The sequence below is a fragment of the Alligator mississippiensis genome, chromosome 1, assembly GCF_030867095.1.
Source record: "Alligator mississippiensis isolate rAllMis1 chromosome 1, rAllMis1, whole genome shotgun sequence".
NCBI lineage: Eukaryota > Metazoa > Chordata > Crocodylia > Alligatoridae > Alligator > Alligator mississippiensis.
Genome location: NC_081824.1, coordinates 44,888,897 through 44,912,312, shown reverse-complemented (window position 1 = coordinate 44,912,312; position 23,416 = coordinate 44,888,897). Strand labels below are relative to the sequence as shown.

Below are 23,416 nucleotides of genomic sequence, written 5' to 3'. Positions count from 1 at the left end.
GTATGTCTTTACTATGTGTCTCAATAAACTTGTCTTTTGTTTGTTTGATTTTTGCAGTGAAAAAAGCAATTGAATTGAAGTCAAGAGGAGTCAAAATGCTGCCCAGCAAAGACAGTAATCACAAAAATTCTGTCTGTAAGTTGGCTTTGTTGCTATCTTTGTAGTGTGTGTGTGTCTGTGTGTGTGTTCCATTTCCATTAAAAGTATGAATAAGGAGATGGAGATATGGCATGGGAGGAGGTCTGCTTGTGAGATCAAGCATCAGATCCCATCATGCCTTATTGCCAGTGCAGGAGGAGCCTGGGATGCCAGGCTCCTTGTGTAGCAGCAAGTAGCAAGCTTCTGCAGCTGGGAGCCCATCAGCTGAGGAGACTCCCAGCTGCCGGGGCACCCATGTGCTCCTGTGGCTGCAAGCTTTATTAGGTGTGCCCATGTGAGGGGGCTTCCAGCCAAGCGATCACAACAGGTTTCACGTTCAGTTAATGGTGTGATAAGAACCAACCACAAAATTCTTAGACATTTCTTGTGGAATAACTTTGTGGCTTAAACCTTGTTTTATGACAACATTAATTGCTTTAACTGTAGTTTGGTTACAGCTTAAGATGGTTTGGTTACACCCTAAATATAATGTATGGCAGAGACCTTGTTCTATTCTGACTTTGGACTAACATGGCTAACTACTTCTCTCTACATAGGAGAACAGTTATGGCTATTTCATTTCCTTCTATTGTGATGTTTTCCAGTTTTCTTGAACAGAAGAGAATTAGGAGGTACATAAATACACAATTTATCACCTCTGTGGCTAGGTAGTTGTGTTTCTTTAGTACTGAACATTTGCTTAAATCTTCATTCAAGTTGAGGGGGTTTTTTGTTTTTAATTTTGTTTGTTTTTCAAATCAATGACTTCCATAATAGTGTTGAGTCCTTTGGGGAGGGGAGAAACAATCTGTGTTCTCTTAGGTAATTTTACTCACATGTTTTAAGTACTTACCTATACTTTGTTTGTATAAATCGACACAATGTTAAATGGTCCATGAAAACAAAGGCATGTCCTCTTCAATACTGCATCAAACATGACATTTCCTTGTCTGTACTATAGGCTTACCAAATGGGTGAGTTAACATAATACAATTTTGAATATGGGTGATGAATGAAAGTCCCTTGAAATTCATCAAAAGATTATCAGGTTTTCATTTCAGTTCACTCCAAAATGTTTCACTAAGAATATTTTAAAAATGAAATACTTAAAAGTGTATACTATTTTTTTAATTTGCTACTATTACTGAAGTACCTTACATTTCTCCCGCAGCATTTAGTATGAGTGAACAATCCTTAGGCTCACAGCTAGGGAAAAAAGAGCTATTTTAAGGCAATGATTTTTGCTATGTCGACTTAAAAAACAAATGACTTTACAGATTCAGTATTGATTTGTTGTTACACATTTAGATGAATTGATAGCACATGCTGAGTTACTCAGCTGTTGAAGCCACAGTGGCTAATTCCAAAACAAAATGCTGCTGATTCAGTAGTAATGATTTTTTTTTTCTCTCCCCCGCCCTTTTTTTATTATTTACTATGCAGTGGGGTAAAAATTTATTCACTGATCTTTAAATAACACTTCTGCTTCTCTCATGCTTCATTTTTACTACCATTAAAATACTATTTTGTCAAAGATATATGGCTACTAAAAATTGGGCACCTCCATTAGTAAAATGTACTTTGTTAATAGTGACTAATATTTCACTGAATATTTGCACTCTGTGTGTCACTTTTAATCTGTTTTACTTTTGTCCCAGCTATAGAACAGATTAGGAAAGGCTTTTTATCTATATAAATAATAGATAAGTATTTAGAAATGAATTGCCAGCTGGTGGGCTGAATGATACTACAAAACTGGTATAACAACAATCGTATCTCATTCACTTCACTTTGCTATTATAAGAGATGCTATTTTGATGATACTTTTTGATGAAAGTTAAGGACTGTTAAAATACTATTAACAAATAACTATTGACTTCCTTTTTTCTCATTACTACTTTAATATAACTCTTTAAAAATCTCACCTTTATGATATGGCTTGGTTTTATTTATTTATTTTGGTGGGGGGAAACGAATAAATGGATCCTAACAGTTGTCTGATTTTACTTTTTTTTTTAAATAGCCATTTTTACCTGTGATATCATAATCAGATGGACCACTTCAGCACATAACATTACTTTACACCTTTTTCTCTTCACAATGAGCAAGTGAAATCCCACCTCTTTTTGAAGAAAAAATTGACATTTTTGCACCCTGCACCCATTCATGAGTTAAATTGCTGTCCAGAAATTCTGCCAAGGCATTACTTCAGTATTTTTCATCAACAGTTTATAGGAAGCTAAGACTTAAGAAATGTCCACTGTAGTTGACAATCCTTATGAAAACCATCCAGTTCAGTGTAATCCTACAAAATTCACGTTTCATGCAATTTATCTAAAAGCAACAGCTTCTCAAAGAACTGAATTGATAGTTTTCTCTGTAGACTTGCTTTTCAGTGGTACGCTATCACAGTAATAAGGATTCTACTTTGAGTTTATAAGGTAGAAAAATAGTTTTGTAAGGGTAAATAATGATTTGCAGTCTAAATACAATGGAGTCCACTACATATAGCATATGATGGTTTCTGTGACAGTATGTCTCTGTCTATATAGTATATTACATATAGATGCTTTGCTGTCAATGTGCTTTTAATTCGTACTGACATACTGTGGTAATAAGGTTACCATCCTCCTAATTCTTCTGCTACGATAGTCCTATTCAGTTAGGTTGAAGTTGTTACACAGGTGCACAGGTTAGCTCATATAGAACAGCTTGTGAAATTGAAGTGTAGGGTAATTTTTGCAGTCTGTCAAGTTATACATTTCTACACTGCAATGTAGCTCTGATATCTCAAATATTGAGGGAAGACACATTTCAGCATGAACTCTGTGGGGGTTAATTTTAACCTAAATAGCAATAAGGGCCTTGTTATACCTTACAACATGAGCTGCACAAATTATGATCAGTGTTAGTGCTAACTCAAGTTTGGAGAAGTCACAGTCAGGCCAGCAGGGGCTTGGAGTAATGCAAGGTAAGAATACCCCCATCTCCCATTCTGGGCTTTTTCCTTTGCCCCCCTGAGGCTTCCCCTGACCCTCCCACCCCCAGGACTCCTCCCTCCCCCACTGCCTACTTGTAGCTGTTTAGCTGTCTGTCCTAGGGGAGCAGGCAGGGAAGGGTTAGCTGTTGCTGCCAGGAGGCTGCTCCTCTTTTGGAAACTGAGCCCACCCAGAAAGCAGCAGCAGCCAGGAACGTAATTAATTCTTCCCTGTCTGCTCCTCTGACAGACAGCCAGGAAGCTACAAGTAAGTGGAGGACAGTGGTAGGGATCTGGGATAGTGAGGCAGGTGGGAGGAGGAAGGCATTGGGTCTAATCTAGGCCAGCAAGGAAATGGAGGGGGAGGGTGGGATGTTTACACTAGAGTGCAGCCTAGAGTGGTGCAACATGAGCTGGATAACATGTATCAGAGAGAATCCTGCCCTGCAGTGGTATAAGTGAGCTGTATAATGAGGGCTTAAAACAAGTTTCAGGTGTTAATGTGAGGACAATCTAGGTGTTAAGAGCTCTAGGATACACCCAAAATTACAGTATGAGGACCTTATTACATGGTAATTTTGGGTGGCTCCTGTAGCTCTTAGCCCCTGAATTATCTGCACATTAACACCTTAAAGTCATTTTAAACACTTATTATGCAGCTCAAAGTTATGCTACTCCAGGGCAGGATTATCTCTGATCTGCACTACCCAGCTCCTGTTCCATTAAAGTATGCCCACTCACCATAGATGTGCTGGCCAAGCTGAAGTCCTCCAGTATCCCAGGATCTCTCACACCCCAACCCATAGTGCTAGGATAGAACCCTGTCCTGGTTCATCAGCCCTCTAGTGGTAACTCATAGACACAGCTCCTAGTCTTGCATCTGCTCGCATAGGCCTCTCTGTGGCAAATGACAGCTGTGCAGGCAGGGGACAGGTAGAGAAGGTTTCTAGACTAAGGGTGTAACTGCTTGAAGCACCAGGGCTAGGGACAGACATTCAAAAAGGCTGAGACTAAATTGATTTAATCTTTTCAGGTTAGTCTAACCTACCTAGGTTGAATCAGTTTGCAACTGCACACACACTCCCTCTGGACTGAGGAAATGCAGCTACATGTCTGCAGTGGCTCAGGCTAGAAGCTGGGAGGCACTAGAGCAGCCCTCCCTTCCATTCCACACTGCTGAGCTGGGGCGGGGGCATGGCCAGGTCCTGACAGAAGGCTCTGATTAGGGAGGGGTTTAATCCCCACCCTGCCTGCACCACTCCAGGCTTTTCCCCACTCACTGCTCAATGGGTGGGACTGTTGCCAGCCCCCAGCCCCTGGCTAGGATTCTGAGGTAAACTGGAGGTGTACAGTGCATGCATTTGTTGCTGACACTGAGCTTTTCAATCTCCCCCTCCCTGCTTCCTCATACTATCTGCAAATGTGACAGGCAAGGAAGCCCAGTGAAATTAGAGACACACGCACACAGACACCTCTTAGCATTTGCTAGAATACCACATGCCAAGGGTCCGTGGGACTAGATTCCATGTTGTGGGAGATGGGAGGAAGTGGGGATCCCTGCTTGAGCAGCGATGGTGGGGTGGGGCAGGGGGAAGCGAGGCAAACCTTGCTGTCCCTATAGTCTCCACTGGAGCTCCAGCTAGGGAGCAGAGGGGCTGGGCCAGCGCTGTTCTCTGGAGCAGAGACCCCAGCCCAGCCAAGCCCAGACCAGGGCTGCAATGCATCTGAGATTCTGGGGGACTCTGGTTTAACAAACCAGGAAGGGTTCTGGGACAGACATTGCATAAGCTGGCTTGACCCAAATCAGTTAAGTCAGATACTACATTCAACCAGGTTTATCTTAAACCAGTTTTAGCCATTTTGAAACTGGTTTATGTAATGTTTGTCCCTAACCCAAACTAGCACTAACACTGATCAACATCTATGTGGTTCACAGTGTAAGGTACAACAAGGCCCTAAATTTACAGAGTACCCAAGCTAGCTCAAATATCTATAATGCTGTATTGGAATCTGTAGTGTAGAAATACCCTATGTTTGAGATGTATTATTTTGCAACTAATACGTGTTTAGTATTTGCGGGGACAATAGAGGACTATACTCTGTACGTGTTCTATAGTCCGTGCTCAGAATGGGGAGTGGAATTGGACAAATCTGGGGAGGAAGGAATGGATCTTTTTTTCTGACTTTAATAACTTAGTAAGTTAGTAATTTTCCAGCCATATTAATGTTTTACTGAATTTTCCCCATGTGTTGGGAGCTGAGGTAATTGAAGGGTACTCAGAAAGTGGACTACAAAGTTACTGCATGGGTTTTTTAAGATCCACTAGATGTAAGGGCAGGTTTTTTCTGTGACAAGATAAATGCCAATCTTTAATAGAACCATGCAGGAAAATCTTGTAAGGAATGGTTGCTGAATTTTCCTTACAAAAATAATAAATAAATACATTAAATTATTTGCTTTTGCTGTATACAGAGGTGATCTAGACAGTGATTGAACTGGAAAAATATATTCTTCCAAGTATTTATAATGTGGTTTGGGATTGTTGGATAGTGTGTGGTAGAAAAATACTATTAATATTTTAAAAGATGAAGTACATGAAACAATGTTTAAAAGAGAGTTGTAGTGACAGTCCTGTCACTACAAATAAATAAAAGGAAGCAATATAAAGATGAAATTAAGTGATCCTACAGCTATGAAATACCTTCTTACCTAGCAAGCAGATTTTCTTTTTGTAAAGCTCTTCTCGTCTTTCTGAGCAAGTGCTAAGTTAAAAGCAATAGAGAAACAAAAATAACATAAGTCTACCTGTTTCCTTGACTGGTCTCACTTTCAGCTAAGCCAAATGAAGCAAAATCTAAAAAATGTTGGCAGGTCTCTGGCTTGATTTTCATCTTGAGTTAAACAGAAGTGTTTCTGAGCTCTTGTAAAAGCCTAAGGGGCTTGTTTGCTGAAGTCTGGTGCTCTAGTGATCAGTTTGCTGTTGCCCTGAAGGGCACTATCTCAGTCATCAATGCACTTACCTGTTTGGAACAAAAAGCCACCAATGTAATCTAGTTCTGCTTCCACATACCATTTACAAATGTGTGTGTGCATAAGTCCAAACCCAAGGATCTCCTATGGCAAAAAGTTCTATCGCATTTTGAAAACTGTCGGCTCTTTCAGTCTTCATAATGTATTGCAATATTATGGGGGAAAACAAGTAGTGACAGTTCTTTTGTGGTTCACTACTAACATATCCTGGACATTTATTGTATCAGTGAGTCTAGTGTGCTCGTTTCTTGATAGGTCGTATGAAGTATAGATTCTCAGAAGTACAATAGAGTCCTTGTCTAATACCTTTTCAGAAATACAAGGTATGAAATTGAGGCCCAGATCCTTAAAAGTATTGAGTCAGTGGGAATGAGTTGTCAATATGTTTAAAAATTCAGGTGTAATTGAGGGGGTGGGAAGCATGTGCACGGTGACGCTGTATTGTACTTAGCTAAATCATAACCCAAAGGAACTCAATTTCTCAATTTGGGTCTGGGTACACACAATCCTAAATCCCCAAATGACCATACATAATCCTAAACTCTCCAGACAGTCATGAAAGATGTTTTCCATAGTTTCAAAACTCAAAGCTTTTAAAGGAAAACATTTTTCAAACTGATGTTTAAATCAGGTTTTTCTGTAAATGAGAATAGAAACACCCCATGACTTATTGATGGATTAATTACAATGTCAGGAAAACAATAGGCTTAAATAATTAAGATTCTAAGCATAGCGAGTCTGTAAACATCTCATTTTATTTCAGAATGCCCTTTTTCCCTTAATACTGAACATATGCTGTGCACTCAGTTGCTGAGATCATTTCCCATTAAAGAAATCTAGAGTAATATTAATGTATCACTAGCATTCATGAGCTACAGAAAAAGGAGCTGATCCTGAAAACATGTCTATTATTAATCTGAGAAATTAATTGAATCGCTTATATGAGTAAAGTTTACCTACATGAATAATTGTTTCTGGGAACAGAACCTTAACCTAGGAACATTTTTGTTATATGTATTCAGATGCTGAGATGCACATAATGTAACATTCTATTATATCACTTACTGTTTGTCTAATGAAGGATTAATGTCTCCATTCCTCATTTTTCTGTGTGGCATTGATTTTACTATAGAGTAATATTTGACAGTGGGGGAAATAACTAAAGCATTAACCTCTAACAGTTGCATAAAGCTTTAATAAAGCAAGAGGGATAATTATCCTTATCTACTTTGTTCACTCATAAAATGTAATAATACAGAGTTGCCCAAGTGTTAAAGATTTTAGTTTTTTCAACAAAGATACATGTCCCTGTGTAATAATATTATACAAAGCTATTTTACTAGATTATATAAATTGCTTCATAAATCAGGTTAGTAAATTATACTTGCTGTTTCTAAATAAGCCTCCATCACGGCAGGAACTGAAATATCTCTTAAAATGTTATGTAAAAGTCTTGCTGAGAAGAGAACTGTTGTCTGAATATATTCGTGGGGAAAAAATCACTTATAACTAGAAGCAAAACAAGGTGCATCATTAATGATATAATATGTCATTTGCATATATAATTTCTAAAATAACCAGAAGAAATTACTTATTAAAATATGTAAAATGAGATGTAATCTGAATTATAGATGGATAGGATGAATAGTAATTCAGACAGGGAGTTGAAATTTCTATTAAATAGTTTTCATACACAGTTATGGAGCATTATTAATTATCTAAATTGAGCATCTCCTTTGTAGACTAAATTGAAATGAATTCTTTATTTTGAATATCAAAACCACAGTGATTCACAACCTGTTGTTTAGCTGAACTATACGCTATCTATTTATATAAATTTTTAAATAAAATTCTTTAAAATTCCATTTATTGGCTAACTACCCCTGTCACCTCACTGATGACATATAGTGATGCAAGAAATTTTACTTTTCATATAGTTTTCTCTTAATTTTCAAAATTAAGTCCTTAAAGGTGTAAAGTAAAGCAAATATATTGACAGATACATTCTTTTAGGCTTATGCTTTTCAGAAAAAAATATTCTAGTGAGCATAGGTGATTGATTTGTAGAACTGAAAAAAATATTTGAGACGTCATGCTGAGCTATGGCACTTGACAATATACCAGTCCTACTGCAGGTTGAGCATACTGTTTGGGCAAAGTCTCTTCTACATGGCCCTGCTTAACTAACTGCTACAGATGCTAATCCTTGTTGTCTTTATAGAAAAGCCAAGAACATAATAAAATTCAGTTGGAATGCCAGCTGTGATGAATTGAAGTCTGATCCTGTTTGTCCTGATGGGCTTTTGGCAGAATTTTCCTTGAATAGCTGATTGCAGTGCTAGTAAGAATATTTTTCCCCACCAGAAATGCTGGCTTCTTAACAAAAAATTGAAACTCATTATCATCATTATACTATTGTCGCTACTAAGCAAAACTTTCAGCTGAAAAATGAAGCAAAACAAACCAAAAAACCACCCAAAAAAACAAACCCCATCACAAATTCCCCTTTAGCAGAAATTCCTCTATTGGCAGTTGCTGTTCTCATGCCACAAGCCCCATTCTTCTCTATCATTTATACCAGGTTGTCCAACTTCCAGGCAGTAAGGGGCCACATGACACACAAGCTGCAGTCCCAGAGGCACATGAGGTATGGGCAACAGACCAAGAGCTGCTTGTCACATGGGCAGCCCAGTATGCTGCCTGTCACTACCATGTGCACAGCATGGGAATCCTGCCTACCTCTTTCCCAGTCATGCCTGCTGTGTGGGCAGCCTGGTCTTCCCTGTTATGCAGTGCACCCATGAGTCTCATTACTGTATTGATTGAGGAAGAATAAATCTACCTGAGGAACCTCGTCCATAGAAAAGAATGGGGTACAATGCACCTAAACTTAAACTCTCATTTGAGAGAGACTTTTTATAACAAATTTCATTCAATGAAGAACATACCGTTTTTAGATCTCCAGATGGTAAATCTTCAAATAGCCCTAACTGATAAGTAATATTGACTCGGTCTCTAGCTTCAGACCAAATTAGATGGTCATGTTACTTTGTTTCCTTTAATAGCCCCCACTGTAATCTATAATAGATGATGAGCTTGCTCCCATTTAGAATAAGACTGTGAAATTTACAGAATTACTATGGTGAGGTCTGTTATTAGTTTATTATCCTTTTAGAGTCCCAGATGAGACTATAGCTTGCAAACCAGGATTACTAAAAATATAGCAGAGGAAGCCACAGAAAGAAAACCCAAGAATGTGTGTGTGAGGAACTGCTTTTTGTTGTATTGTGTCTTACACACAAAAGTTACCCAGCATTTTTTGTTCCACTGCAGTGAAAACTTGTCATCCAGAAGCCAATTCTAATTTCTATCACTATGAAAAGCAATGTGCCAGAGTTTTCTAATTTAATACAACTGTATCTTGATTTTCATGAGCTTTTCTGGAAAATAAAGTGTACGTGTTCATGGATGATGTATAATTTCTTTTTTCTTTTTCTTTGTTTGGAATCACCCCATTAGAGGTGATTCCAAAGGTAAGAGGTAAGGCAAAGGGCAAAATATTTCCTAACTGTCCATGAAATAAATCAATACAATGTCTTAATTTTTGCATTATAAAAGAGCCAAGATATGATGACGCACCTAATGGACTACTACAGATTATTTTTCAATAATTTTATATAATCCACTGCCTTTAAAATATATATATATATATATATATATATATATGCTATGTTAAGAATAGTATGTGTGAAGGCTACTCAAGGGAGACATCAGATACAATATAAATTCAGATGCAATATACATTCAAGATACAATAAAAAGACGTGCATGTTCGAGATGAGGTGCAACAGTGCCTGATTTCTAGTTGCCTAGGCCCAACTTGCAATTCAGAGTTAGACCTGAAGATTCCCTATGACATGCAAGACTTAAATGATTAGAAACCTGCAGGTTAAGAAGAATTACTTAAATCTAAACCATAGGAAACATTAAGTACAAATATGTGTATGAACTCACATCTACATCAGGAGTTTAACTATCTAAATGAAAGCTGGTGCCATTTTGCATTTGAGATCCATAGTTTATATGCCAACAAGTGTTCTTTTACAGAATGGAACAGGGTTTGGTGTTTCTTCTTTAAAAGGCGGGCACTGGAGGAAGAGGCATCATGTGTTATGTTATTACACAGGATGTACATGATTTTGGTACAATTCCCTCAGTCAAAAGGATTTAAAACCATGCTTTCTTGCATCCCCAGAGAATGCCCTGACCATCAGGTTTATAGCCTAAAGTGGAACAGTATTTCAGCTCTTTCTTGAAACATTTAAACTCACTAGGTTGAAACTATGACACCATGTAGAAATCTTTGAATACGCTTAGTCTACTACTTTCAGGGTGTATCTACAGCTGTATTTACTGTGCGTTAAATTTACTGCACAGTAATTTACTGCTCAATAAGTGTTTTTTAGGCTGGCATCTACACGTGTAGGCATTAAAGCGCAGTAACACTGTGTGTGTGGACTGATTTGGGACCCAAATGATACAGTTATCAAATTTATGTCCAAGGTGGCGTAAGTCACCATATTTACTTTGCAGTATAGGTATGCATATGTAGAGACATGCCTGTGCTGTGCAGTAATTTTTGGTTGCTGTGCAGTAAATGTGCACATATAGATGTGCCCTGTGAGAGAGATCTCCTGACTATTATTGGATCAAGCTGCTTTAGAAACTTAGGAGGCTGTCCACCTATTGTATTTACTCGAATCTAAGATGACCCTGAATATAAGATTATCCCCCAATAATTAGATTCTACACCAAAAAAAAAAAAATGGTGTTAGTATTATAAATAGACTTACTAAAATAACTGTAGCAATACCAGTAAGTCATAAATTCAACATTAGCTTCAATTCAATTCAAACATTAACTTAATCTATATTAGGTTCTGTCCAGAACCTGGTGAGTGCTACTTCTTTCTTAGATCCTACAGTTTTGGACTGATCACTTTCATATGCATCCTCACTTTCACACTCTTCACTCTTTTCACTGTTCTTATGTTCTTACTCATCTTCCCACAACACATTATCTTCCATTCCATTCATGGCATTGGATATACAGCACTTCCTGATGACTTTAATAATGGATTGTGAAGATATATTGCCCCCAAAAGTAAGAATTCATTGGCAAAGCAGTGCTTATGGCTGGTTTCTTAATCTTCCAACCAGTTAAAAGCACATGGTTCCCTGCCAAGAGCCAGTTTGAGTAATGACGCTGTAAATGATCCTTAAAGAGCTTATTCACTATGACATCCAGTACTTGCAGTTGAACTGTCATATCAGCAGGTATGACTACAAGATCACAATTCATTAAGTAAATTCTTGCTTTCATGTCTGGTGATAAATGCCATCTGAATGAATCTAACACTAAGATTCCTCTTTTTCTTTTTTAAGCAGTGTCCCAGCTCTCCATTTCCACTCAACATCTTACCAGTCATTCATCAGTTCATATGATTTCCATCCTTGTTCCTGGCACCTAACCACTATTTCTGGTGGCAGTTTTTCTTTTGGGAAAATTTTGCATTTCAAAATCACCTGGAGTGGCAACTTTTCCTGTCTTCCAATACTGTTAAAATCACTGTAATTCACAATTTTTCATTTCCTGTATTTCTAATATTTATAAATTTGATGCCTTTCTCATGGATGGTGACATTGTTCAGCATGTCAAAACAGACTGGAGTCTCATCAGCATTACCTATCTGGACCAGGAGGTCATCATGAGTTTTGAATAGCCCAATAATGAACTGCTGATATTCAACAAGGTTTTTTGTTTTTTTTTTTTGCTGCAGCCTGATAGTAACTTCTGTGCAAATGATGTTCTTTGCTTCAGGGCTAAGTCACTAGATTGCATCATTCAGATACACTATCTACTACTTGCTATGAATTTGTGAAGGGGAATGTTCAATTCCTTCATTATTTCTAATGCCTTGAGTTGATGCACTTTGCAGGTCATTGCCATTCCCTCATTTCTCTTTTCCTGAACATATTTAAGAACTTGCTTATCAATTTCAGGAAAGTGGCATTGTTTTGGACCTCTAAATGTTTTCCCTGAGGACTTAACATGTGCGAGTGTTCCTTTTAATTGTCTTCATTGATTAATTTTTGCTTCAGTAACATTATATTTCCTTCTTGCTTCACAATGATTTTTTTTCAACATAATTCATAACTTTTACTTTAAAGTTTGTATCATAGTTGTGGCTCATTCCTTTTGGTATCTTCACATTTGTACTGCTACTTCCTCTTTTTTTTACATAGTTTGTCATGGGAATTTCCCTACCACTACTCACCCCACAGAATTTACCATAGGCTTTTATTGTTTTAAATTTTGGCCAGTCAGTGGTGCTTAGGTCCTGCAATGTGCTGCTTTCTTTGCTAATCTGCTGGGTTCTTCCCTGCCACCTGCCTCTCCACTGGGTGCCTTGCTGCCACTTGCCTAGCTGCTGTTGGCTGCTGAGTTTTCCTTGCCACTGCTGGCTGGAGCCTTATTCTATGCTATATCTAATCTGACTTTATGGAAATCCCAGAAATCCAGAATATCATCCAGGAGATCTAGGAATTAGCTACTCCCACCACCCCTTGCACTCTCACAAGTCGTTCCACACCACTCTGACTCCTGGCCAGACTGTACCCCATGCCCCTACATTTCCATGATGCCCAGACGAGCCAGGCAGGATCAGCCTCTGAAATCCTGGACTGTGCTGGCTAAACTGGGACAGCTGATCACCCTAGCTAGATCCCTCACTGGCATGCTCATGCTGGGTCCCTGTCACATGCTGGTTCCTTAGCATGCACATTCTGGGTCCCTCATCACTACTGTCAAGTCCCTTGCCACCACATGGTCGGTGCTTCCCCTCATGCTGGATCCTTTGCCTCCACTGCTGGGGTCCTTGCTGTGGGCTGGATTCTTTGCTGCCACTGCTACAAGTCTCACTGCATGCTGGGTCCCTCCCTACTGCTGCCTGGAGTCTCACCACGCGTTGGGTCCCTTGCCACATGGGTGTGGGGGTCCTTTGTCACTGCAGTCAAATCTCTCCTTGAAGCATGCAGGTTACCTGGCAGGCCCCTGGGGGTCCCTTCTCCCTGTGTTCTGGGTGACCCTGGTGGGATCCCTCTCTGCTGCATGCCTGGCCAGCCTCTGTCCACAGCAGGATGGGTAATTAGCAGGAAGGTACTCAGGTTGTTCCTAGCTGCCTGGCTGGTGGGTGCTGAGGCAATTCTTCACGTGCTGGCCAGGCTCCTTGCACATAGCTTGAAATGACCTGGCAGGCGCTGGACAAGCATCATCCCCACAGAATGTGGGGTCTCTAGACAGCATGTGCTGAGTTGCTCTGAGCTGCTGACCCAGCCATAGGTGCTAGAGCAACCTGGTACCCAGCAAGGAATCCAGCCAGGCTGCCGGTGTGGGATGAGTTGCTTCAGCACCTACCACTGGGCCAGCAGCTCAGAGAGATTCAGCACGTGCTGGGCAGAAACCTTGCATGCTGGAGGGATGGTGCCTGCCTGGTGGCTGCTAGGTCATTCTAGGCTCCATGCAGGGTCACTCCAAGCTGCTGCCTGCCAGTGTGTGTCCTCTGGCTGGAAACCCACAAGCAGCTCAAAATTACCTGACAGGTGCTGGCCAGGCACCATCCCCAAAGCATGCAGAGTTTCTGGCTAGCATGTGCTGAGTTGATCTGAACTAATGCCCTAACAGCAGGTGCCAGAGCAACTCACCACATACTAGCCGCCTGGCTGGGTCTCTTTCTGTGTGCTGGGATGCTCCACCACCTGTTCTTCGAGCAGCAACTCAGAGTGATTCAGCACATGCTGGCCTGAAACCCTGCACACTGCAGGGACAGTGTCTGACTGGTGCCTTGTGGATCATTTCAAGCTGCATGTAATTTAAAGAACTTTTGGATAGTTTTCTGTATTTGGAGTTGCAGAGAATTAGCAAATTTTCAGGCCAAACAGGCAGGTACCTAGTGAGTTCTAGGTGAGTTCAGAATTAAGCTTCCACTAAATGTGTGCATGCATATATATGTGCATATCTGTGTCTGTGTGTGTTTAAGTGTCTAAAATATGCTTTAATCATGTAGGTTTATTTTAATATTATCCTAAGTGCCTGGTGCAGGAGAAAGGCAAGATTACTTGTGAGGTACTTAATGAGTGACAACTGATTTATAGTTGACTCAGCTACATTGTTTTTCCTGTACCCAGAAAGAAGGACTCAAAAGGTCACCTATACTTTGAACAGTATAGAAGTTGGTAACTATTTCTTTAATAGGACACATGGAAGAAATTTCTGACTACTTCATAAAATATCTTGGATATAGGAAGGGAGTAAGGTGGAAAGAAAAATTGGGTGGAAAAAGTTCCGGCTTAGTTTAGGAGAAACGGAGAGAGTTTTCCATTTATGAAGGGAAAGTAGACTTTAGTGGTAATGGGAAAACAGAGTTGAGGTACATCTTTGATGAAAGGAGTGTGTGGGGGAACAGAATTGAGGTAAGCCTTTGATGGAGGGGGAAGATCTATGGAAGAAGAGTGGAAAATTAACAAAAAAGCAAAACTGGAAAAGTTCGCAAGGAACAAGCAGTGAAGAAAGTTGTAGGGAAAGTAGAGACATGGACAGAATAGTAAGAGAAGGTGAAGAAAAAGTCAAGGTTTCATATGCCTTAAGGGTTCACAAATTACATTTAATCTAAATTCCTACAATAGTCTGAAGTTTATGTACCCCTATGTTATTACATATCTTTAATATAGCATGCATATATGAATCTCAGAATATGGCAGGGAGGGAAGGGAATTATTTTATACAACCTTGATTTCATGGAATTTTGGGTACTAAAAGGGATGGTGAATCTGGTCCAATACTTCTTGCCTATTGTACTAGCAAAGGATAAAGACAGAGGTCACGTTGGTGGATGCCACATAACCTAAGCGAATAGATTTATTTAATTGCCTTGACATAAAAAGGGGAAAAAAATCAATTATTGATGCAAGGAGAGGGAATCATTTATGCTCATCATTTGACAACTGAAATCCTGTATTTGTACCAGATACAGCACCCTTTTGTTCAAACCTTGATTGTTCAAATATAAATGTTAGATTTTTTTAAAATATAAACAAAAATATGTTCAAAAATTAGGAAGATATAAAAAAGCAAATGCGTGTTTCATTTTGGGTTTTTTTTTGTTTGTTCTCCCACCCCCCAACCCCTGATGTCAGTATACATACTAGGTAATGCGCTTTCAACAGTTATTGTAATGTTAGATGCACAGTTTTTGTGACAAACGCAACAAACAGAGGTTCATTGCTACTGGTGGAAATCTACCATAAAACCTTTCCAGGAGAGGGAATGTATAGGCATAGAGACTGCAGCTGCCCCCTTTCCCCTGCAATACTTCACCCACCTGGGGTGATTTTGGTCTGGGAAGCCATGGGGGGGCAATGGCTGCTCCACTCCTCCCAGTACCCAGGGTGAGTGGAGTGGCAAGAAAGATTTCCCACACCCTCTCCAAACCTTGGTCTGGGAAATGGGGTTGGGGAGGAGGAGAAGAACAGCCTCCTTCACACTACTCCCAGTATTTTTTCCCCAAGCCAGGCAGTAGTTTGTTTTCCTCATTTCAGATAGGCAATACCTTGAGTATATGTCAAATACCTCACTTGATTATCTTCCAGTTAATTCATGAAATTACAAAATAAACATATCAAATACTATAATAAATACAGATATGAAAATGACAAAACTGAAGCAGATTCACACTAGCTACAAATAAAGATTAAAAAACATTAGAGTAAATCTGATTTAGGGAATATCCATGCATGCAACACAGTGAATCCCAAAAGCAACCCAATTTGAGTGAGCCCATAACATAGTTTTATGTGATATTACAATTGATAACATGAAATAGAGTGTTTCAAACTGAGCTCTTAGGAAATGTTAGAATGAATCTGAGGTTTGGTTCCCTTCTGCTTATGCTTAATGACAGTCCTGCCAAAGAGTCTGTAGCAGAGCCAAGACTACAACCTATCTTTTTGTTGGTTCCATTTTATCCTGCTTTCTAGAGTCATTTAATAAATAACAGAAAAAACATTTACTAAGGATTTTTTTTTAAACAGTGGTTGAAAAAAAAATCTGTCTCTAAACTTTCCATATAATGTTGGTTCAACAGAATTGTGAACTGTTATGGGTGAGCTGTAAAACCTCAAAACACTGGCCAAACAAAACCAAACAAAAACAAACAAAAACAAACAACAAATAACATAACTATAAAGACTTGCAATTTTTCAATTTAGAATCCCCTCTAGACGAACAGATTCACACCATTACTTGCAACTACTTTAGCTGAGGAAATGTAACAATTGTATATCCAATAGAAACACAGCATTTTAGATCTCATGAAAAAGAAAGGCATGTGATTATTAGAACAAAAAGATGAATCTCCTCTTCTTACCATTCATCCTCCTTTCTGCCTCAAAATAGAGAAAAATCCTTCACCCTTTGCCAGTGGGATCTGAGGTTCAAAGCATGATTAGAGAAGAAATGGAAGAAGATAAAAGTTGCCATTGTAAGTGATCAGCCCCACAGCAAGAAGTCATGTCTTTGTCTTTTTCTTAAAATAGATGTATCACTGTTCCTTACAAGGTAAAGTATTTCAGAAAAGGAAAGATGGCAAAATAAAGGGTATATTTTTTCCCAGTAAGTGGTAAAGAACAGTTAACAGATGAAAATATAAAAGGATTGTGCTTATTTATTTAGCTGTGGCTTCTTGGTAAATACAGATTCAAGCATCTGTACCAACCCTACTCCTGATCTCTGAAGCATTTAACATCTAGTTCATTCATCTGCAGTTTCTACTCCAAGAAACATCCAAAATTGGCTAAGTCAATTGAATCTCCACTTTTGCAAGTGACAGCAGTTCTAGGAATCTATTCTAAGGCATGGGCAGAAGGTTTTTTTTCTGTTTTGTGTGGGTGTGTGTGTTGTGGATGGGGAGTGGTGTTTGTGTACATACATTTTCAAATTTTCACAGATTCATAGATTGTTAGGAGCTGGAAGGGACCTCACAGATCATCGAGTCCAGCCCCCCAGCTCGAGGCAGGAAGTCAGCTGGGGTCACGTGACCCCAGCAAGGTGACTGTCCAGTCTTCTCTTGAAAACTCTTGAAAGTCTCTCACATTTCCAGGCAAATGATATACCAAATAGAGCATCTCCTATGTTTTATGAATGGCGGTCAAGTACCCTTGTGAATCCATATCCATAATTCCTTTATTTCTCTTAAAATCCCCCTAAAAACATTATTTTTGCAATGTTTCAGTTAGTCAGCATGCTTAAAAAAACAAAAACCTGAACAGTTACTTGCACAAACCTTGTGTGTACTATGGCTGCATCTGCTCCCATGCAGAGTCTCATCCCAGTCCTTTCTTCCTCAGTGGAAACTGTGAGGTTGAGAGTGGCAAATACATTGCCTCCGCTAAAGAATTATCTCTGTTTCCCCTTGGGTGTGAAATACATAGATGCTGAAGATGGAGTCACAGTCCCTTCTGTTGAAACATTCTTATGCTTAGCTGGATCCAAATGTGCAGGCATGTGTAGTTTGTGGTGCCACAAATCTCTGTGGCACCACAAACCAAACACATTATGTGTTAAATGTTTGAAGGTCTGCTAATCTGCAGTGCCAGGGCAAAGTTTGCTACCATGATTTCCCAGTAGCAAAACCAAAAAAACCCCCAAAAAAACAAAAAAAAAAAAAGGAAGAAGAAAAGCGGTGTAAAGCACATCAAAGTGACATGCACTAGGACAAATGCGCTGTGGAGCCCGCACCCTGAGGCACCCTGTGCCCCAACCAGCCGCTTCCCAGATGGCTGGGTGCAGTGTGCCTCAAGACAAGGGAGCAGGCAGCTCCCTTTTCTTCAGAGAGCTGAAGTGCAACCTGGGCTGGCTGCTCCCTTTTCTTCATATGCCTCAGAATGGGGGCTGCACTGCAGAGCCCCTGCACTGGGGCACTTGGAGTAGGGGAATCAGACAGCCCTGGGCTGCCTGCTCCCCCAACTTGAGAATCACTGCATCCCAGTGATACAGCTGCGAATCAGCTGTGCCCCAGCTGGCTGGGGTGTACAGTGCCTCAATGCAGGGGCTCCACAGAACCTGCTCATCTATCTCCATGTACTGCTTTCTGGCTGGTTGGGGCACGGGGTGTCTTGTAGCAGAAAGCCCCCTTTTCCTCTTGCCTGCAGTTGCTCTCCCCTCCTTGGATATGTTTTTCCACTTCTACCTTTTCTTCCTTCCTCTTTCTTTCACTTTAAGATAAGGAATTGTGTTTTGAAATGTATATGTGTGCATTTTGTATCTCCCCTTGTCTTTTGGTATTTTTATCTATTTGTGTGCCATGGCATTTGTAGCTTATATTTTATACTCCTCACCTTTCAACTAAATGTGTTTAGTTTCATAAGTAAGTTATACATAGTAACAATGTTAACAAGGGCAGGAATCAAACTGCCCTTCCCTGTATCAGGCTGGCCCCTGAAAGAGCGAGTGAATCAGTGATTGAATGTGTACCAAGGTAGCAGACAGCAATTATCACCTGGAAGCTGCAGATCAACCAACGGAAGAACTCAATAGAAGACAATGTAACAACCGGGAAATCTCTAAACGTCACTGATCAAGGGCTAAAGCCCTGGCCTGAGTTAATCAACGCCAGGGACCAACTTTTGAACTGAGTATCTCCAGATGAACTGCTCCCAGAGCCCTATTCTAAATTCATCAATGGACTTCCAAACCTGCACGTACATGCGGACAACCCCTGGGGCTGACAGATGCTGTCCAGTAGCCACCAAGGGGGGGAAGTCCCATGGGGGTCAATGACCCCTGGATTAGGCATACCTGAAAACTGGGGAGTCACCGAAGTCTGCCAGGGACAGATAAAAGGCAGTGAAAAGTGACCCTCAGTGGCGCCCTCTTGATCTCCAACTCGACCAGACCTGTCCAGCCAGAAGGACCAGCCGGCGACCCCCTTCTAGAAGATAACACCACGCTGAAAGAAGCCTCAACGACAGACTCCAGTGCTTGGAGGATAGGTATACCTGATTCTGTAGCCTGCTACTGTGTGTGTGTATGTGTGTGCATGTGTGTGTGTGTGTGGGGACCAGCCCCAAGGTTTATGATTATAGTATTTCAATCCGCCTAATAAACTAGAATTTTAAGGATCCCGAGTTGGACATTTGTAGCCAACAGTCTCAGCACAGGGGCTGCCTGCCAGCTAGCCATGCATTGAAGCACCCAGTGCCCCAGCCTGCCCTCCCCGCAATAATGGAGCAGTAGGACAGTGTGTCTCACTGGAAAGTGCATGGGCAGGGATGTGAACTGCAGCACAAATTTGTGCCATTACTATTTGTGCTACTGCAAATGCATGTCCCTGCTCGCGTGGATGCGGCCTTAGTGATCAATCCAAATAGTTTTATTGAAGCATAAAAGCAACTTTGGAAAGCTTATGGGCACCAATCTGCAAGATGCTGTGGAACTTAGTAAAAGCAAAAGTCAAAGTTGTACTGAGACTATGGCTTCCAGGAAGTGATTGATACTCTGAAGGGCTGGGAAGGTACATCATTCAAATTATTTTGAAATACAGGTATTTCTAGCATAAATGCAATTCAGATATTTAAGAGTGACTATGCCTATGTATGGACTTGCATACTAAATATTTAAACATTTCCTGAGGATTTATAATAAATATTTTATATCAAAATAGATGATACAATAACTACATCCATTAAAATGGACATTTAAAATTATTTAAAGAAGAAAGAAAAGTTAAAGTTACAAAAGGTGCTTTCCTTTACCCTACCTTAATTCACATTTCATTTGTTATAATGTCTTCTTTGCCCAGTTAAAAAATTTATGCATAGAGAATTACCCTATAAATACATTAAATGACAATTAAGTTATATAATACATTTTTCAGCATTCTCTTGGGTATAACCCTGTTATCTCATTCTATGCTAAAATCTAGTAACAAATATTTTATAACAAACACAAGCCGGCTCTACATTCAGATCAAAGATGACTCAGATCATAAAACCCTTGTGTCTAAGTTTACCATGCCCTCCAGGTCACTCAGACTGACTATCAAGGCCAAGATTAAGCTCCATATCAAACAACTACGTACAGCACGTATCTGTCCCCAGATAAAAGAAACAAAACCTCTTATTTTTAACTTCCTACAGGTGGCGAGAATTCATCTCTCAGAAAGGTTAATAACTGAAAAATTGCTATGATGATGATGTTTTTTTCCTCTCTCCTTTTCCAAAAGTTAAAGGGTTGAAGTGAATTTAAAGGTTAATTGCAAAGCACTTTATGCATCTTCCTGGTTGTGATCTTGGAAGAGCTTTTTGAGCTGCAAGAAGGAGAGAGAGTTAATTTCATGATGTAGATGACTTCACATAGACTGTTTTGAAGTATTTTCCTGCTGAAATTTAAATACTGATTTTAGTGGCTTTTTCATAATATTATTCTCGAAACATGATTTCTTTTCTCTTTAAAGGAATACAGTTCTTTTTTACCCATGTCAAAGACAACCCACTGTAAGGAGAAGAATACTGGTAGAAACCAATGGATTTTACCATAGGACTCCAGCCCTTTTTTGAGTTTGAGTGTCTTGGATATTTTTTCTGATATTAAAATGAAGAAAGAGCAGACTGGTATGAGAGAAATTTCTATGTGATCTGCCATTAGCCTTCTCTACATATGTTTGCACTGAATATATGTAAGCATGCCCCCCAGATTTATGTCTGTATAGTGCAGGTAGAATGTATCTTCTCTTTAATATATTTTTTCAAAGAACTGGGTGTCATCTTTATACCACTACAGCACAGTCCCAGTCCATCAGAAGAAAATTATTGTTGTATGAACATGTTTAGAAAGTTGACAGAAATGCTTCATAACTAAGGTGAAGTCATACATAAAATCCAAGGGCTCCCATTTTCGTATGTTGGCAGCCCCTCAGGTTCTAGTATGTCCTGTATGTGCTATCACCTAATAGATGGACTTTTTAAGGGTTTTAGTTGTCTGAGACATTCAAGAACAGTTCTTACACCTTTCATTTTTTCCCTCTCTCAAAATTTTGTGAATCTGCTTTCCTGGTATAGACAATCATTTATATTCATATTTATATTTATATAGCATGTGTAGCTTGTGTGTGTGTGTGTGTGTGTGTGTGTGTATTTCTTTCATAGAATCATAGAAAATTAGAGCTGGAAGGGACCTCAGGAAGTCATCTAGTTCAACCCGCTGCTCAAAACAGGATCATCCCCAACTAGATTATTCCAGCCAGGGCTTTGTTGAGCCAGGCCTTAAAAATCTCTAAGGATGGAGATTCCACCACCACTTTAGGTAACCCATTCCAGTGATTCACCACCCTCCTAATGAGAGAGTTATTCCTAATATCCAACTGAAACTTCCCTTGCTGCAACTTGAGACCATTGCTCCTTGTTCTGTCATCTGCCACCACTGAGAACCGTCCAGCTCCATCCTCTTCCAATCCCCACTTCAGGTAGTTGAAGGCTGCTATTAAATCCCACCTCAGTCTTCTCTTCTGCAGATTAAATAAACCCAGTTTCCTCAGTCTTTCCTCAGAAGTAATGTGTCCCAGGCCCCTGACCATTTTTGTTATCCTTTGCTGGCCTCCCTTTAATTAATTAATTAATTTTATTTATAGCATGTGTGTCTATACCTATTATATATACACACATTTATATATAATAGGCATAGATGAATATGCTTATATATGCTTTAATAAGCCTACACATATTCATATTAAAAACAAATAAAAAAAAGTCCAGGGACCTATTTCCTATTCTGTGTATGTTCATCCTGAGCCTCTTAATACATAAAACCCATCTTAGTGTCTTTGATTCAAGCAATAGCCTCTCAAGATTGCTTAAGGTCCATAGATATTAATGGGCTTCTTTTTTTTTTTTTTTTTTGGTTAGCTATTCTAGTGTGACCACGACACACATAGATGCTGTCTCTTGGAATCAGCCATGTGTCCATTATGACAATTACCCGTCTTCTGTTTCTTGAAAAAGATAGTCAGCCTATGACAAAAGGCATCCAAGTGCTATTGCTGCTCAAACAAGCAAAGGTGCCATCTTCAGAACTGACATCTCATCACACTCACTGAACCATCAAGTTGAAGGAGCAGGGCTGTATTACTCTTTGTCAGGGACTCTTATCCTTATGAACTTCATAAGCCGTAAGACTTGCATCTTATGATAATGCTAGAATTTTTGACAAAATTAAGTCGCCCCCCCAAGAAATTCCTTTCCACCTTGGAATGCATGCAAAGCAGGAATTAGTGAGTGGAGCTTGCTGTCTCAGAGTCACCACAGATATGGTACCCAAACAGATTTGATGGACCTAGACTTTCCACTGGTGTGCCTTCTTACAGTGTTTTGTTTCTGTCATGTCTCAGTTCTCTAGTGTGTAATTATTTTAGATGGTGGTTGTGGTTCTTTTTTGTTGGGGGGGTGTTTTGTTGCGGTGGGGGTGGGTTGGAACAGAATTCATAATTAGTTGTAGAACTCCTGGACCTATAACAGTGCCATTATAGATTAATAAGAATTGAAAACAGAGTACTTTAAGGGAAAGTATGAAAAGTATCAAGAGAAAAAATCAGTAGCATATGTGTAATTTAAACAAAACTTTGTTCCTAAAAAAAAGTTTGTGCAATTGCATTTTCTGTTTTAACAGATAAACTATATTTGGGGAAATTGAGTTAATTGCTGGATGCCAGCACATCTCTAAGGGATTACTTTAAATGATACTTTTTATATCAAATTATATATTTATATCAATATATTTGATATAAATATCATGCATTGATTAATGGCTGAAAGGATATTGAAAATAAGATGGTAGTAGATAGAAGCAAGGCATAATTCTTGATTGTTGTATTACCTAACAGCACATATCACTAAAAATTTTATGTAGCCCTGGTAAAGAACTTAAAACATTTGTTTCTTTTCTGTTCTATATGGAGTACTTTTGGGAACTTTCTAAGTCTCTGAATTAGTATTTAATTCTCTAGAAAAAGATATTAAATTGGATCACTTTTGAGACTGTAAAATACCTAATCAAACACAGAGTGGGTTTCATTAGAATTTGTTTAAAATTCCGACCTGATTGGTACTCTTTAAGCCAGGCAAATTCAAGAGTAAGGTACACTGTAGTGAAGTAGTCTTTTT

The 23,416-nt window shown here is 39.4% G+C and overlaps 1 protein-coding gene across 1 annotated transcript in view; it reads left to right on the top strand.

Annotated features, from left to right (window-relative positions):
* The window catches only part of CSMD1 (CUB and Sushi multiple domains 1), a 2,292,800-nt gene that overhangs the window by 1,389,271 nt on the left and 880,113 nt on the right, over positions 1-23,416 (top strand). The window contains exon 7 of the mRNA XM_019488443.2: positions 58-135. Within this exon, the coding sequence (XP_019343988.2) occupies positions 58-135 (78 nt within the window). The remainder of the gene's footprint in view (positions 1-57; positions 136-23,416) is intronic.